This window comes from Branchiostoma lanceolatum, chromosome 2, assembly GCF_035083965.1.
Source record: "Branchiostoma lanceolatum isolate klBraLanc5 chromosome 2, klBraLanc5.hap2, whole genome shotgun sequence".
Classification (NCBI taxonomy): Eukaryota; Metazoa; Chordata; class Leptocardii; order Amphioxiformes; family Branchiostomatidae; genus Branchiostoma; species Branchiostoma lanceolatum.
The window spans coordinates 2,393,214-2,407,845 of record NC_089723.1 but is presented as its reverse complement, the minus strand read 5'-3'; the positions used below and the strand labels follow the sequence as shown (position 1 = coordinate 2,407,845).

The 14,632-nt window shown below is 40.9% G+C and overlaps 1 protein-coding gene across 4 annotated transcripts; it reads left to right on the top strand.

The window, feature by feature from the left end:
• Positions 1 to 1,056: 1,056 nt before the first annotated feature.
• Positions 1,057 to 14,336, top strand: LOC136427173 (receptor expression-enhancing protein 5-like). Of its 4 annotated transcripts, none has more exons than XM_066415944.1 (7): positions 1,057 to 1,226; positions 2,203 to 2,296; positions 8,934 to 9,072; positions 9,695 to 9,851; positions 10,724 to 10,807; positions 11,679 to 13,311; positions 13,466 to 14,336. In XM_066415944.1, exons 1-5 carry the CDS (start codon positions 1,097 to 1,099, stop codon positions 10,786 to 10,788), a joined length of 585 nt encoding a protein of 194 aa, XP_066272041.1. In that variant the 5' UTR covers positions 1,057 to 1,096; the 3' UTR covers positions 10,789 to 10,807; positions 11,679 to 13,311; positions 13,466 to 14,336. The 4 variants fall into 4 exon arrangements, with proteins under 4 accessions (XP_066272041.1, XP_066272040.1, XP_066272043.1 ...); XM_066415943.1 differs by lacking the exon at positions 2,203 to 2,296 and adding an exon at positions 2,329 to 2,422 and having other exon boundaries at positions 1,061 to 1,226; XM_066415946.1 differs by lacking the exon at positions 10,724 to 10,807 and having other exon boundaries at positions 1,061 to 1,226.
• The last annotated feature ends 296 nt before the right edge of the window (positions 14,337 to 14,632 follow it).

Sequence of the window (14,632 nt, the reverse complement as noted above, 5' to 3'; positions counted from 1 at the left end):
CAACAAATGTAGTACAATTGCATGATTGTCCAAAAATCCTATGAACCATGTATCGTACCAAGACGCTCTGTACTGTACTCAAAGGCCAAAAATCAGTCACCTTCAGAAATCTAGATTTTGGCGACAATCACTGCACTTTTTTGCATATCTGGGTCTGGACTGGTCCGATCTTTCCTATTCCACCGGCCTTAAATTATGGCAGATAAATTGGGGCGCACCTTTACCACCACTCAGTCTCTTGGTAAATGTTGATTCAGTAAATTGAGTTCCCTTGTCACCTGTATAATCACAAACATAATCTGTTTGATCTGAATGCCACATCATCAAAGAGTGGCAACATCTGGCGAGGGCGATGTACCCAACACTGATTCACCCAAAATACATACATGCAAAGGCGACGGATCTGAAGGCCCGAAAATATTGGCCTAGTTTACACGCGCATTTTCCAAGCACACTCAGCCCAAGTCCGACTCAGTGGAATAGATTTTGGACTGTGTAAAACAGAAAGTCAGTGTACTCAAGTATCCTTTCCCCGGACTCGACTTGAGTAACCTCAAGACCATACTCAAGTCAGACGCGTTTACTTGTCCTTGCTTGTATGTAAATACATGTACACGGAATCGAATCCGACTGTACTCCCGTGCGTTTTGCAATGTTCAGGTCAGAGGTCATACGAAAATCAGTGATGGCACTTGATTTGGAAATTGAACGACGGAGGCCATGAATATAGAAACGAGAAAAAAAGTGTTGTGCGAATTTTACCAGAACGTTGTGCTCGATGTTTTAAAGGGTTTGAAAGTATGACTTTCATGATGTCAAAAGTTTTGATAATTTTTAGACTAGCTTCAGTAGTGAAATATATGTTTGTTTTTGGCCAAGCAACGTTACATTTAACTTTCTATCCAACTCCTTTGTCCAGTTTAACTGCAGATCACAGGCATACTATTTGCTTTAATTGATAGAAACGTAAATGTAACTGCGAGCCAAAGGTGACGTGAAAATCATGGCCGCTAGGTGTCGTTCCCGTGTTATGAATAATGACGTCATATTTGCTCGTTGTGACGTCACGTCCGTCTCATCCCTCCCAACATTCAAGATGGCGGCCGCAGAGATGAAGTCTTACCGCGAGAAACTGGAGAAATACCTGTACGAGAAGAATGCCTTCACGGATCTGCTGGCTAAGGCCGAGGCGAAGACTGGAGTGAAGAGGGTGTACATTGTTTACGGTAGGGAAGTCGCGGCGTCGCGCGGTTGGGCGTAAAAACAGGAAACAGGCTCGCCCTTTTGGAGCTTATGTTCCGCCCAGAGAGAGAGAATTTTTCCATCGTCATGACTCGAGTTCCAATGTTAGTACAGCTGGCTAGGGACGGGTAGGGTTACCTTGCTCGGACTTGAACGCTAGCAAAATGATTTCTGGTTATACAAACTGAATGATGTTGGCTCATACGACAAAATTAAGAAGTTTTTTGGCGGTTGATTGAAACGGCATTCGTGATCATTAGGGCGTGACAAAACATTATCAGGTTTATTATTTGCACGTAGGAGCCACTGTGTATTGTTATGTAGGTCGCTATCTCCAGCTGCGCAACAGGCTTGCACACATGATTTCGTTTGAGTTCCTGGTGTCTAATTTGTTTTCATTGATGTTTCCGTATTTCTTGATTTTTCTCAATTTTTGATGAAGTGTCGTTTGGCCCCACGGCTATATTACATCATCGTATTAACGCCCTGCACGACTTAAGGTACACGTGTCTGTGCGGTAAGTGTTGCATGCGTCACAGGGGATGGGGCAGATGGGAAAATTAGACAATTGCACGAGGGATAATAATGTCAAAGAGGTGTACAGTTCAACATATCATTATTAATTAGTTTCAATATCTATAGGAGAATCACCGAAAACATTTACACATAATATGACATATGTTGAAAAATTGTGAAAGGGAAGCTGAAAGTTACATTTTGATGGAAACATCGAAAATTTGTAAAGATTGATGAATGTGTTGATGTCATCCATAAGATTTACATGAAATGGAGTAAGTTTGAAATTCTGATGATTGGTGACATTATATGAATGTGATTTTAAATGTGATGACCAAATTTAATATTTGTGGATCACGTCATCCATAAGAGTCTAATGACTTATGTGGCCCAAGTTTGAAAGGCCGATGACTGTTAGATTTAAAATGTGATGATTTTTTCCAGTCCTGCTGACCATCCTGTGCCTGTACCTAGCCATCGGGTACGGAGCGGGCTTCCTGTGCAACCTGATAGGTTTTGTGTACCCGGCGTACGCCTCGTGAGTAACGTGTCTGTAATCCCTCCCTACAGGACTCATGGGGCTGTTCCTGTTGTATCTCGCTATCGGCTACGGTGCTTCTTTCCTCTGCGCTTTCACCGGGTTTGTGTACCCGGCGTACTGCTCGTAAGTATGCGGTGTTTAACCAGCATGTAGCCTCCAGAACTGGCTTTGGGCAGCGTTCTAATTTTTTGCTCTTTTTGCTGATTACATACATTGTCAAGCCTTTACTAGTGGACACCACCTCAAAAGGACCAGCTGGCCATTGTGGTTACACTTACAGTCAAAACCAAAGAAGACCTCTAGCCCAGGACAGATAAAATCTGGTCTATGTGGACAGATGGTCACTATAGACAAGATTCTTAATGCTTGTGTCAATGGGGAAAATGACATAAAAAGTGGTCACACAGGCCAGGTGGTCCTTGTGTAGATTTGGTCACTTGTACAGGTTTGACTGTATTTTCGATAGATTATTTTCATCATGGAACCACCTGTCCATTGTGACCATTGTCTTCAAGTCCCTTGAGGGATCGCTATATACAGGTTTGACCATTGTTTTTAGAAGGCCACCCTTTCCCACTATGTGCTAACACTGCACATTGAACATTGATTGAACACGACTGCAGCAGTCAGAAAACAGCCAGTAATCAGCAGAAAAGTGGTCAATATTGAAACGCTGCCTGAAACTTGCTTTGGAGGCTAGCATTAACACTGTGTGGTGTGTCCTAATGCTTTACAATGTGCTGATGGTGCAACTGTGGCGGGGGTTAGAACCAGTGTTCTCCGGCGGGGGTTAGAAGAGAACCATTGTTCTCTGGTGGATTAGAACCCGGGTTCTCTGGTGTCAATGCTGTGTTGGTGTTCTGGGTGGGGTGGGAATGGAGCTCATGTTTCTGGCTACATGCACTGGTGTTTGGTGTTGTTACTAATTTGTTAGTTCAAATTACATGTAGTTGTGGATGTTGACAGTCATAACATATGTGGTCATTAATAATTAATAGTTTTATGTGCTGTGTGTGTGTCTGTGTGTTTGTTTGTGTGTGTGTGTGTGTGTGTGTGTATGTGTGTTTGCACATGTCTTTGAGTTTAGTGTGTGCCCCTTTTGTCCTTTGTTGGGGGATATTGTTCATGTTGTGTATCATGCTAATAATACTAGTATGTACATCATTGTCTAGAGGTAGTGAGACATTTTCGATTTCAGGCATAACCTTAAATTGTGTGTGGTGGGAAAACTGTAGCATATAGTGTAATACGATCACTCAGAAATTCTGCTTCTGCATCACTAGATTGGCAGATTGAAAATCCCCAAGAGGGGAATGTGGTTTTCCATGTTAAAGGATATCCAGACCATTTATAACCAGTACCAGAATGTTGCAATGGGTTGAAGTATGCTCTGGTGTGAACTAGCTCAAACGCCATCAGCCCACAACACTGGTGCATTGTTGATTGTAAATCTCACTAAATCATTGCACAACATGTACGTGTGGCCCTGTGCACCTGATACATCTACATTTGATTCAGACTTAATCCTGTGCCATGGCAATACATTTACTCTGTAATCCAGTAAACATGGCCCCAATGCAGTTGTGGCTTGTACTTGGCCATATACATAGTATAATACTGCTGATTGTAGCGCACACTGCTCAATCTAAATTAACCTTCAGTGAAGCACCCCAGACTACAGCTGACTCGCCAGACCAGTTCAGGCATCTGCGGGTCAGCATAATTTGTTCGGCCCAATTTGTGACCCATCGATGAGTGACTAATTACTGTTGCTGCACACTCTGGTCTTTTTCACAGGCTTTTACCAGTTTTAGTTTACCAGAAAGAGCTTTACTTTGAGGTGTACATATACGTGGTATGTTTACATACTGCTAGGTCAGGTACAGGTACTAGGAAGTAAAAAGAGCAGTGTTTTGCATAGATGTATAACATGGAACCTTGAAACTAGTTTTAAGATGACCCCAAGGACAGAGGTCCTGAAATCAGGTCGCATGGTCTGGTTGTCGGGTGGGGTACACCTGCCGTTGCTAGGAGACGAAAGATTGCAGATGAAAGAACATCCTGAGTAAACTACAGGTTTTAACCTTTAGTACCCTGAGTAGCCATTTGGATACCAGTGTTCTAATGGTTAGGAGTTAGGCAGCAGGGAGAAGGTTTAAGTGCCAATCAGCATGTCTTGACAACTGGGACATCTAATGTGTGTCTGCGGACTGCAGCAACTAACTGTCAATTAGCTGTAGGCAAATGCAAATTGATAACATCTCCTACCCAACAATGTGGTGAATGTAAAAACATGACCCTTGCAAAGTTTACAACTGTAGAATTTTGTCCACCAACACTACAGCTTGTAGTACAAGTAGATGATGAAGTAAAAGGGTCAGGGTGGGAAGTCGCTGTCCCAGATCTGTCCGTCAAACAGCTGCAGGTCTGGAGGTCGTTCACCCCAGTCTGTGGAACTGGGGCAGGTGTCGACAGGAGGGTGTGGATGGGGGGATCCTGGACTCATGAGTTTGTGGAAAGTTGAGTTTATGATACCAGTTTGCCCTGAGCGATATTCCTAACATACATGACTTGCGACATTTCTTGTTTTTTTTTCAATACGAAATTGTCATCTTCATGAAAATGATTAACCCAGGATTTGGACATCGGTAAAACCCCATCATTGCCCATATGAGTGGGCCTGACAGCTGAGATACCTCCTCTTCACCATGGCAACCGCTCAAGGTCAAGTGTCGTGTTTCAGACAGAATGTTGACCTGTCAGCTCGGGTGGTTTATGGCCTGTGGTATCGAGTATCCTATAGTATTTCCTACTGTCTGAAGTGTATTTGCTGTAGATGTAGTCTCTAAGTCTAACTTTAATTTTAAAATTAAAAAGAAATCATTTTTAGAGAAAAAGGTGTCCACCAAGAAAGCCTAGTTATCCCCATATCATGCTCGCCTTTAGCAATAAGAAGATCTGGATGAAGAGAAAGGTTCTAGCTAGAATGTCCCCAAAATGTGTTATAATTTATATTCTTCCTTGGGCCCTTGTAATGAAATCAGCTTTACAATCCAAATTTAGAAAATGTAGTGTTCAGCTGTAAAGTTGCTGGTGTTTTCTGCCCAGACAAGGTGCAAACAGTAGGCAGACAGCATACATGTGAATCTTCAGTCTTGGCCGACTGCCAGACATCCAATCTGCCTATGACTCAGCCAGGCATGACCTCTACTCTAATCTCCCAAATAAACATACCCCCCGGAATAAACATACCCCCCGGACAAATCTTCAAAATCTAATAAACGTACCCCCCGGAATAAACATACCCCCTGGAAAATGACCAAATTGACACATAAACTGTGTCCATGCTAGTGATGCTACTAATCTGTCCTCGGGAAAGGAGATGATAAGCAGGTAGGTTCTTTTTATTCGTTTATGCCTGATTTACTTATTGAGATTTACCACATTTGTGGAAAGATTGACATAAGAGGTGACTATCACGTTTTCAAGATGTCAACCCTGACTAGACTGTAAGGTTTGATACACTCAAATTGGGCATAGGTTCCCCGCTATGACCCCTAACCGGGGGCCAACCATGCTTTCAATTTTCAACAAGTGAAAATGTACATGATACATGCATTTTCTACTTGGAAATTGAAGCAAGTGATCAAGGAAAATTGTATAAAGTGACATCATCAAACACAAGTAGTCGCCAAACTTCTCAGTTCCCTTCACACCTTCAGAGTCTACTCCTTTTTCAGATATGTATCAACATCTAGAACTTGAACAGAAAATTACAATATCCTGTATATATGCTCAGTGAAAGTATTATTTATTTTTAACCGGGGGCCAACCATGCTTTCAATTTTCAACAAGTGAAAATGTACATGATACATGCATTTTCTACTTGGAAATTGAAGCAAGTGATCAAGGAAAATTGTATAAAGTGACATCATCAAACACAAGTAGTCGCCAAACTTCTCAGTTCCCTTCACACCTTCAGAGTCTACTCCTTTTTCAGATATGTATCAACATCTAGAACTTGAACAGAAAATTACAATATCCTGTATATATGCTCAGTGAAAGTATTATTTATTTGTAAAAGCCATACAGAAAAGGAGGAACTTGCCATTTATTGTGTCATGCATTGCATATAGAACAAAACCACATTATTATATATTGTTAAGAATACTATCATATATTGTCCTTGGTTCAGTGTTGTTGCAATCCAAATAATTTCAAATCCAAAAATTACCCTTGTATGTAGAAAAAAACTTTCATTTTGAGAGACTAAATTGTCAACAAATTTGTTAATTAGATGCCTCAGGCCTGTACAATGTTGCAACATGGAGGTTTGGTGGCAACAAACCACAGGGTTCTCATGTTACACATCAAAGGGCCTGTGAAAGGGTGAGCCAGACAGTAACCATGGTAGCGGCACCAACACAGTAAGGGGCGGGGCTTACACCCAAAATTCTTGGAAAGCCTCGGCACTCTCTCTGTAGAGGAGTGATCTTTTTAAAAGCCTTTTTATGTGATAATAACGGTGACTAGATTGCAATCTAATTTTGTGTATAGACTTTACTATGGAAACTTATTTTTGTTAAATTGTCATGCACATTTCTGACTGAGGCAAAGGAGTTTTATTTATAGATCAAAAAAAGTTGTTTCCCCTTCTTTGAGGTGAGCTCTTCCTTGCATGAGAAACATTCCCATGGAATATCACTGCCATGCGTCTTTACTGTGGCGATTTTCGAAGGACTAAATGTACATGTTTGTGGTAGGATTGAAATGTTCTAGTACATTTTTAAAGTGATTATACAGTTTCTAATGCTATGACACAATTTTTACAAGGTGTTGTTTGTAGCTTTTCAAAGTTTTTGTGAAAGGCTGTATTTTAACCTCCTTGATCTCACGTGAGTAATCTTACATGTGTAACGTTACTTGAAACATTGTGTGCCGCTGGCAAATACATGTAATTTGTTTTCTGATCAGCGTGCTTTGGTTTACGATCTAAACAGAGACTGTCAAACTTGTTTATATGAAAAATACATTTCAAAACTTCAGTGTACCGTCTTATTTTTTCCTAATAACAATGTTACTTTGTAGCGAGATCGACCGATTTGTTAGTACCGCCAGAGTTTCACAAATGCCGGGTCATTGTATCGGCGGGGAAATCCACGTCATTTGGTCGAAAAATAGCCATTTAGGAGCAAAAATATCGGGGAAATATGGAAAGAAAACTAAACTTTCGACTAAGGGGGATCTCTGGTAAGCAAAGCCCCGATGGATTTTCAAAAAAACAATAAACGTACTGTCCAAAATAAGAACGTACTGGGTGGATTTTGAGGCTGAAAAAAATAAACGTACCGGTACGTTTATTTGGGAGATGAGAGTACTCATAGGATGGAAGATTAGCTCTCAGTCACCCTGCCATTGGAAATGTTAGCAGATTTTTTTGCCATTCACAAAATAAGCATGAAAGTCTGTCTAAATCCAGACACTTTTGTGCAGGAAAAAATGAGAACAATTTAGTCTCCAAAATTGCCCAAAAGAATGTCTGACAATCTGTGGAAATGTGAGCAGATTTTTTCTGCCATTCACAAATTGAGCATGAACAAGGTCCATCGAGATCCAGACACTTTTGTGCTGGAGAGAAATGAACAATTACTGTAAATGCATTTAAGTTTGCATGGTTTTTATTTCGCTGTAGGGAGAAAATGGAGTGTTCGCAGTGGTTTTAAGTTCGCGTTGACAACAGTAGTAGCGCTACAGTCATTGGTGGGCAAAAAGGTTTCGCTGTGGTTTTAAATTTGCGCTGAAGAGTTCACAGTGAACATAAAACCATCGCAAACATTTCTGCATTTACAGTAAGTCTCTGATATTGCCCAAAAGAATGTCTGACAATCTGTCATTATAATCCACAGTGCACACATGGATGGGTGGGAACCAGTCCGACTTGCTGGGAAGCTGTGTGACCTTTGCCCTTTTGCCAGCACTGTAGAAAAGTTGTAATGAGGCATGGCTGATGTGATGATTGCCCCACACCTCGCCTCACCTGTCGATTCTCCTTTGTTAGCTTCTAAAGTCATTAAGTGCACCAGGTGTCCTTTGGAAGATGGGAGGATCCATTCAGTTTCCAGGGGGAGAGAGGGGGGTCAGCATCTAGCAGTATTCAAAAAGTACTGATCTGAATTGTGATGTAATTTTCACACTACATGTAAGTCATCAAATCCTAAGATTAAAAGGTGTCGCTCTCCTTTCACGGTACTGCAAAACCCATAACCAATAGAATTTGTACCAGAAAGCAAAGAATTCCTTTCTGCAGATATTAATGGCTTGTGACTGTGAGTATGACATCCTCTCTAGAGAAATTAACCTCTACAAAGGGCACATACAAAAGTTACAGAACTCGGATGTGTAGTCTGCAGAATTTGGACCTCTGATCTACTACATGTAGTAGTGATGCAGAAGCAGGAGGGCTGATGTGTTCACGTTCTATGTATGCCTATTACCCGTCACTCAGACACAAAGTTTAGTGTCTTTTTTTATTTTTGATTGTACATGTATGTAGATTGTAAAGACAGTTTGCAGATAACAAAACTGTCCGTCTCCTTTTTGTGTTGATGTCGTGCTGATTTCTGTTCATCCGCAGAGTCAAGGCCATAGAGAGCGAGCGTAAGGAAGACGACACACAGTGGCTGACCTACTGGGTCGTCTACAGCGTCTTCGGGCTGGCCGAGTTCTGGTTCGACATCCTGCTCTTCTGGATCCCCTTCTACTACCTGCTGAAGGTAAGACACCCCTTCTGTACAAGTGGACTTGTCCTGGACTGTCCAGTTCCAATGTAGTCACTGTCTGGAAGACAACACTATGTGTGAGGGAAAGGGGGTTTTACAGATATAAATGAAACTTAGTAAATTCGAGTTCTGGTTCAACATCCTGCTCTTCTGGATCCCCTTCTACTACCTGCTGAAGGTAAGACACCCCTGCTGTACATGTGGACTTGTCCAGGACTGTACATTGTAGTCACTGACTGGAAGACAACACTGTTTTTGGTGGAGGTGTTATTTTACAGATTTTATCTGGAATAGTTCTGGATTGCATTCTTCTACCTGTTGAAGGTGGGACACCCCTGCTGTACAAGTGGACTTGTCCTGGACCAGGACTGTACAGTTATCATGTAGTCACTCTGTGGAAGAATACACTATTCATGTGGGGGGGGGGGGCTTGCTTCACAGATAGTATCTGACTTCTAGGTCTCCTACTACAAATGTATATCTGCTGAAGGTAGCTAACTGTAACCTGTAACTTTTCCTCGCTTCCTACCACAGTGCCAGTTTGTTTATGTTCTTTGTACTTGTAGTGCCTGTGTTTTTTTCCCGGGCCCTTATGTTTATGTTGTTTGTATTTCAGTGCCTGTTCCTGATGTACTGCATGGCACCCGGCTCGTACAACGGCTCTGAGATGATCTACCAGCGCCTCATCCGCCCCTTCGTGCTGCGCCACCAGGAGAAGGTGGACCGCTTCATCGACGATGCCGGCAAGAGGGCAAAGGAGGTCATAGACAAAGGTAAACAAACAAACAAACAAACAGGGAAGTCTGGCCTTAAACTATGTCCCCAGACGTTTTCATTTTTAAACCTTACAAGTGTCAAGAAGTGGAAAAGATGTTACAAGAAAGGCTTTTAGTAAGCAATTTACAAAGTGTAGTAGGAGGAAAAACTTAGTCAATTTTTCTCTTGGTGCTTCTCATACTTTGCAGCCAGTAATTATGATTTGAAACTTTGCATTTCTTTACTTCTGAATGTGTAGTTCTAAAACCTGTAGTTTTGCTTGTAATGAAATACTAGTACATATTCATCTCCGTATTCTAATGAATTTTTATGGGTTATAATTGATCTGTCTTTATAATAAATACATAACACATGTGACTTGATTTGTAGTGTGGTGCTTATTTTCTTCAACTTTATAACTGCCAGTCACACACCACTTTTTCTTCTAGTAGGTTCTTTTGAAAAAAAGGAGAGAAAAAAAAGTTTACAGAATGTAAGCTATCCAGTAATACGAAACTTTTATTAGCAGCTTGTATTCTTCACAGAAAAGTGTATTTTACCTCTTGTACAGCTGGTTACAATTTGGAAAACGTTTTGAAAGTATTGCTGTGTGTGTGACACATGTTAGGGCATACATGATAATGCTTCTGTAAAGAAAGTAAGAAAATGGAAATCGTGGGCTTCCAAGACAGTGTGAAATGTCTTTTAAATTACAAAAAATCAAAGAACCAAGGGGAAAAATTGGTGTGGTCTCATCAGTACTAGCTCTCTTGTTCTTCTATTCATATCTTAGAAATATCATCCTCTGTTCTTGTCTTGTCTCTGCCATTGCTGTTGATCTGCATGTCATGACTGGTGTCTTCTCTCTCTGCATGTTTTTACGCCTCAGTTCTTGGCACAGCTCTGGCGAAAGCGGGTAGCTCCATTGCTGATGACCAGAAGAAAGAGTCCTAAAGCTCAGTTAGGGAATTAGGTAGACGCTCGTTTTGTAGGCCACACCAATAGTAGTCCTTGGTTCTCTTTTTTTTTCATAATTTCAAATTTTCTATATTTTCCACAAAAGAAGACAAATTTTGCAGAAGCTTAGATAGAAAGTTAACATTTTGATACCAAATAGGATTGACTGATAGATACAGAACTGTCATATCTGATTTTGAAACATACATGAAATCAGGAAGAAGATATGCCCAAATCCAAAGACCCATACTGAAGTTCAGCAGAATGGTTTAGTCAGTTTCGTTTTGAGAACCTTGGATATTTATCTGTGTGGCTGTAGTTCCTTTTTCTTAACCCCCCTCACCTTTAAAAAGTTTGACAAATTTTGTTGTTTGCTTTGAAAACACCATTGATTCTGTTCAAGTTGAAATTTCATCATTGCTGACTTTGTTCCCTGTTCACCTTTGAATACCTGCCATTCTTTCACTTCCCCTGTTGCTCAGGCCCCTGCTGCTTTTAATCACAAGCTTGTTTACATTTTCGCACAACTCCCCCCTACCCCATGCCATGTTACGGTCTGCCCCATGCCCAGAGATCAGAGTATAGAAGCAAGAAATTCTTGAATTAACCTGAAAAGTCTTGAGGGAAGACAGTCAAACCTGCTATACATAGTGACTGCTCAAGAGACGTTTGGACACATGGTCACAGTAGACACGTCAATATGAATAAGGTTCTCAATGCTTGGGTCAGTCCAAGGGGCCACCAAAGAGTTGGTGACATTGACAAGGTGGTCCTTATGTAGAGTTGGTCATGAGTACAGGTTTGACTGTAGTCCTTGACTGCCACAGCTGGACTACATCGCTACTTTTTGCTTCCTTTCTTCTAACTTTCCGTTCCTTTCGTTACAGCCGAGGGAGCGGCTGGACAGTGGGCAGGCGACCAGATTGCGCAAGGCCTGAAGAGCGAGTAAAAATGCCAGGATGTTCCGCAGTTCTGTCCCTTTGTAAAGAAGCCTTTGTGTTACTATGGTTACGACCCTTGTTATCTGCCGCTGTACATGTATGTTTGTGGCAAAATTAAGATGTCTCTGCTCTGTGAAGATTTGCAACATTGAAGTAGTCCCAAAATGTTACATGGATGCCTGTATCAGTATGATGTAAGACAGCTGTTCAAGTGGCCAATGGTGTCTCGCATGTACAAGTGCTTTCTTTGTGAAGCCTCCATAAAGATCTGCTACATAAAATCCTTGCTGAAAATCTGCTTGTCTGTATTTGATACAAGTGCAGTCCTTGTGTCATTTTGTATGTGGCAAGTGGTGCTTGGGCCGAACCTACATAAATTATTGTTTCTTGGCATTTTAATTTGTAGAATGAAACAATAGAGGAAGTATTAAAAATATGACAGAAGCATTTTAGTGGATAGGTTAACAAGCCATCAACACAACTCAGTTACTTCTGGCTTTTACAAGTTACCACCAGTATTATCTAAGAAACAAGTGATTTTGGTTGGTATGGCCTCAGTTCAGTACAACTGTGCATATGTAAGTAACTAGGCTGTTTTATAAAAGGACATGACTGTGCTACCTTTAATTTTTGTCTATTGTGGTGAAATATGCAAGACTGTCCTGTCCCAGATGTAGTGTATGTGGGGAGAATATTCCTGTTTTTTCGGGAGAATATTCCTGTTTTTTCAAGGTGATTTCCTCTGATGGGCAAACTCGTGCAATGTGAACATTCATTGATGCATTTAGTTTAGATTATCAAACCTTGTCCACCTGGGTACCGTCCTAGTGAGTTAACACTAGAGTTCACTATCTAGGATGGTACATAACTAAACCCTTTGTCAAAAGCAATGCAAACCAACGTTCTGGCTGTCTCCTGTTCAAAATCTTTGACCTGTATTTATCAAGCAAGATTGCCCACTACTGACAATGCTGGAAATACTAGCTTGGTATTCAAACCTATTACAGCTGCCAATTTTTTTCCTCCTATTTGCGAAAGAGGGCGAAAGTACTCGGGAGCAATTATATGTTTGGATGAACAGCCGTGTGGGTATCTACCATCATGGACCGAAAATGGTGTTAAACAACTTTGCTTGCTTTTCTTGCGTTGAAAGACAAACAGAAATTGTTGGGCGAGCAGGTCAAAGGTTAAGAAACCTGTAGACATACTATCAATGTTTAATTGGCTTTAAGTACACGTCGTATATGTACTTTCTTAAATAGAATAAATGAATATAGGAATGTAGATTATGTAGTACCTTTCTGTTTGCAGTTCCAAAGTTGCTACTCTGGTAGTTGAAGAACTTGGTGGACATCAGTTCATTCATTAGTGTTTCATCAGTATCCAAATTTTTCATGAAGTAGCTTCGCAGTAGCCCCCTTAGTAGGCTTTACGAGTCAGGGTTTCGCGGGCTTAAAATATGCATATTATCTGATTGTATGCCATACCAATATATGTGGTGTGTTTTATAAGCCCCCCAAAATCCTAATAGAGCCTACTAAGAAGGCTGTATCTAAAAAGAATGCTTGTTAAGGGGCAGGTTTTTTTAGCCTGGGTGCCATCCTATTTCTACCGGGGCTCCTACACTCGCCTCCCTATTTCTACCGGGGCTCCTACACTCGCCTCCCTCAAAATATTTTTTGAGGCAGGCGAGTGTAGGAGCCCCGGTAGAAATAGGATGGCACCCAGGCTAGGTTTTTTTACATGTGCAAACAAGGAATGGAACGCTTAGCATGTCATCCACATCCATTTTCTATACATTATAATACGTACATTACATATTCACTCCACCTACTGTGATATTTTTGTCTACTTTCTGCCTGTCATCATCCCTGTCATACTAGGCTCCATTTTTTCTCAGTTCAGTCCACTTTTGGGAATGTAGGATATGTGAGAACTTGCCGACCCCCCCCCCCTTTTTTATCTATGCATGTTGGTTTGGCAGTTAACTAGTTTACGCACATATTTTCAGTAGAATAGACTTCAGAGAAAGGGACACACGCCAGCAGCTTTATCAGTATACACACAGACTTTTGCTGTGATTTCTTATATATCATTAAGCATATTTCCTTTTTATATCCATTGCTGATACTGGTGTGTGCATTGGTAGTTTGTGAGGACTTAACTCGTATGCTTTGTGCAGTGTTCTTTGCTAACTTGTTCTGTAAAAGCACACTATAGATTATAGGTCATTTGAAGACATAAGTTTATAGTTCGGAGGTAAGGTGTACACAATGTAGCTATTGAGAAATACAGAATTTGGTGGAATAAGACTGAACTTATTACATAGCTATTCATAAAACAGCAATTTATTAATTAAGTCTAGCACTAGTATAGACAGTGGAATGAGACAATGTCGGAAGTCTCTCAACTCCAAAATTTCTTCTTTCAAAACCTTCTCTTTAATTTCCTGTATCGCTTCTGACAGTGTCCCTATTACTTTCCCTTGCAGTTTAACTTTAAGACGTAACTGTCCTACCCAAGAAGACTTTTGGTGTTACCAAGATGTAGTGTGGAACTCTGTGAAGATTTGAATATTATCAATAAAGAAGTGGTTGTAGTGTACACTGTGTGTTGTCCTGTCTGGTCATTGATTCACTCCTAAAGTTTGTGTGTAAAGTTGAGGTTCTGTAATTCTTGACATTTTTGCCGTGGTTTTATGTTCACAGTTTTTGCAGTGACTGCTTCAAAATGAACTTAAAACTGTTGTGTCCACTGGGCATTACTGTACAGTACATGTATGTTAATGTTACTATAGCACTATTGCAAAATCATATTACTGCAAACTTAAAGGTAGCCCCTACACTAGCTAGTAGCTACCCTTCAGTATTCTGATGCAATTTTTCTGGTCTCCTATTCCT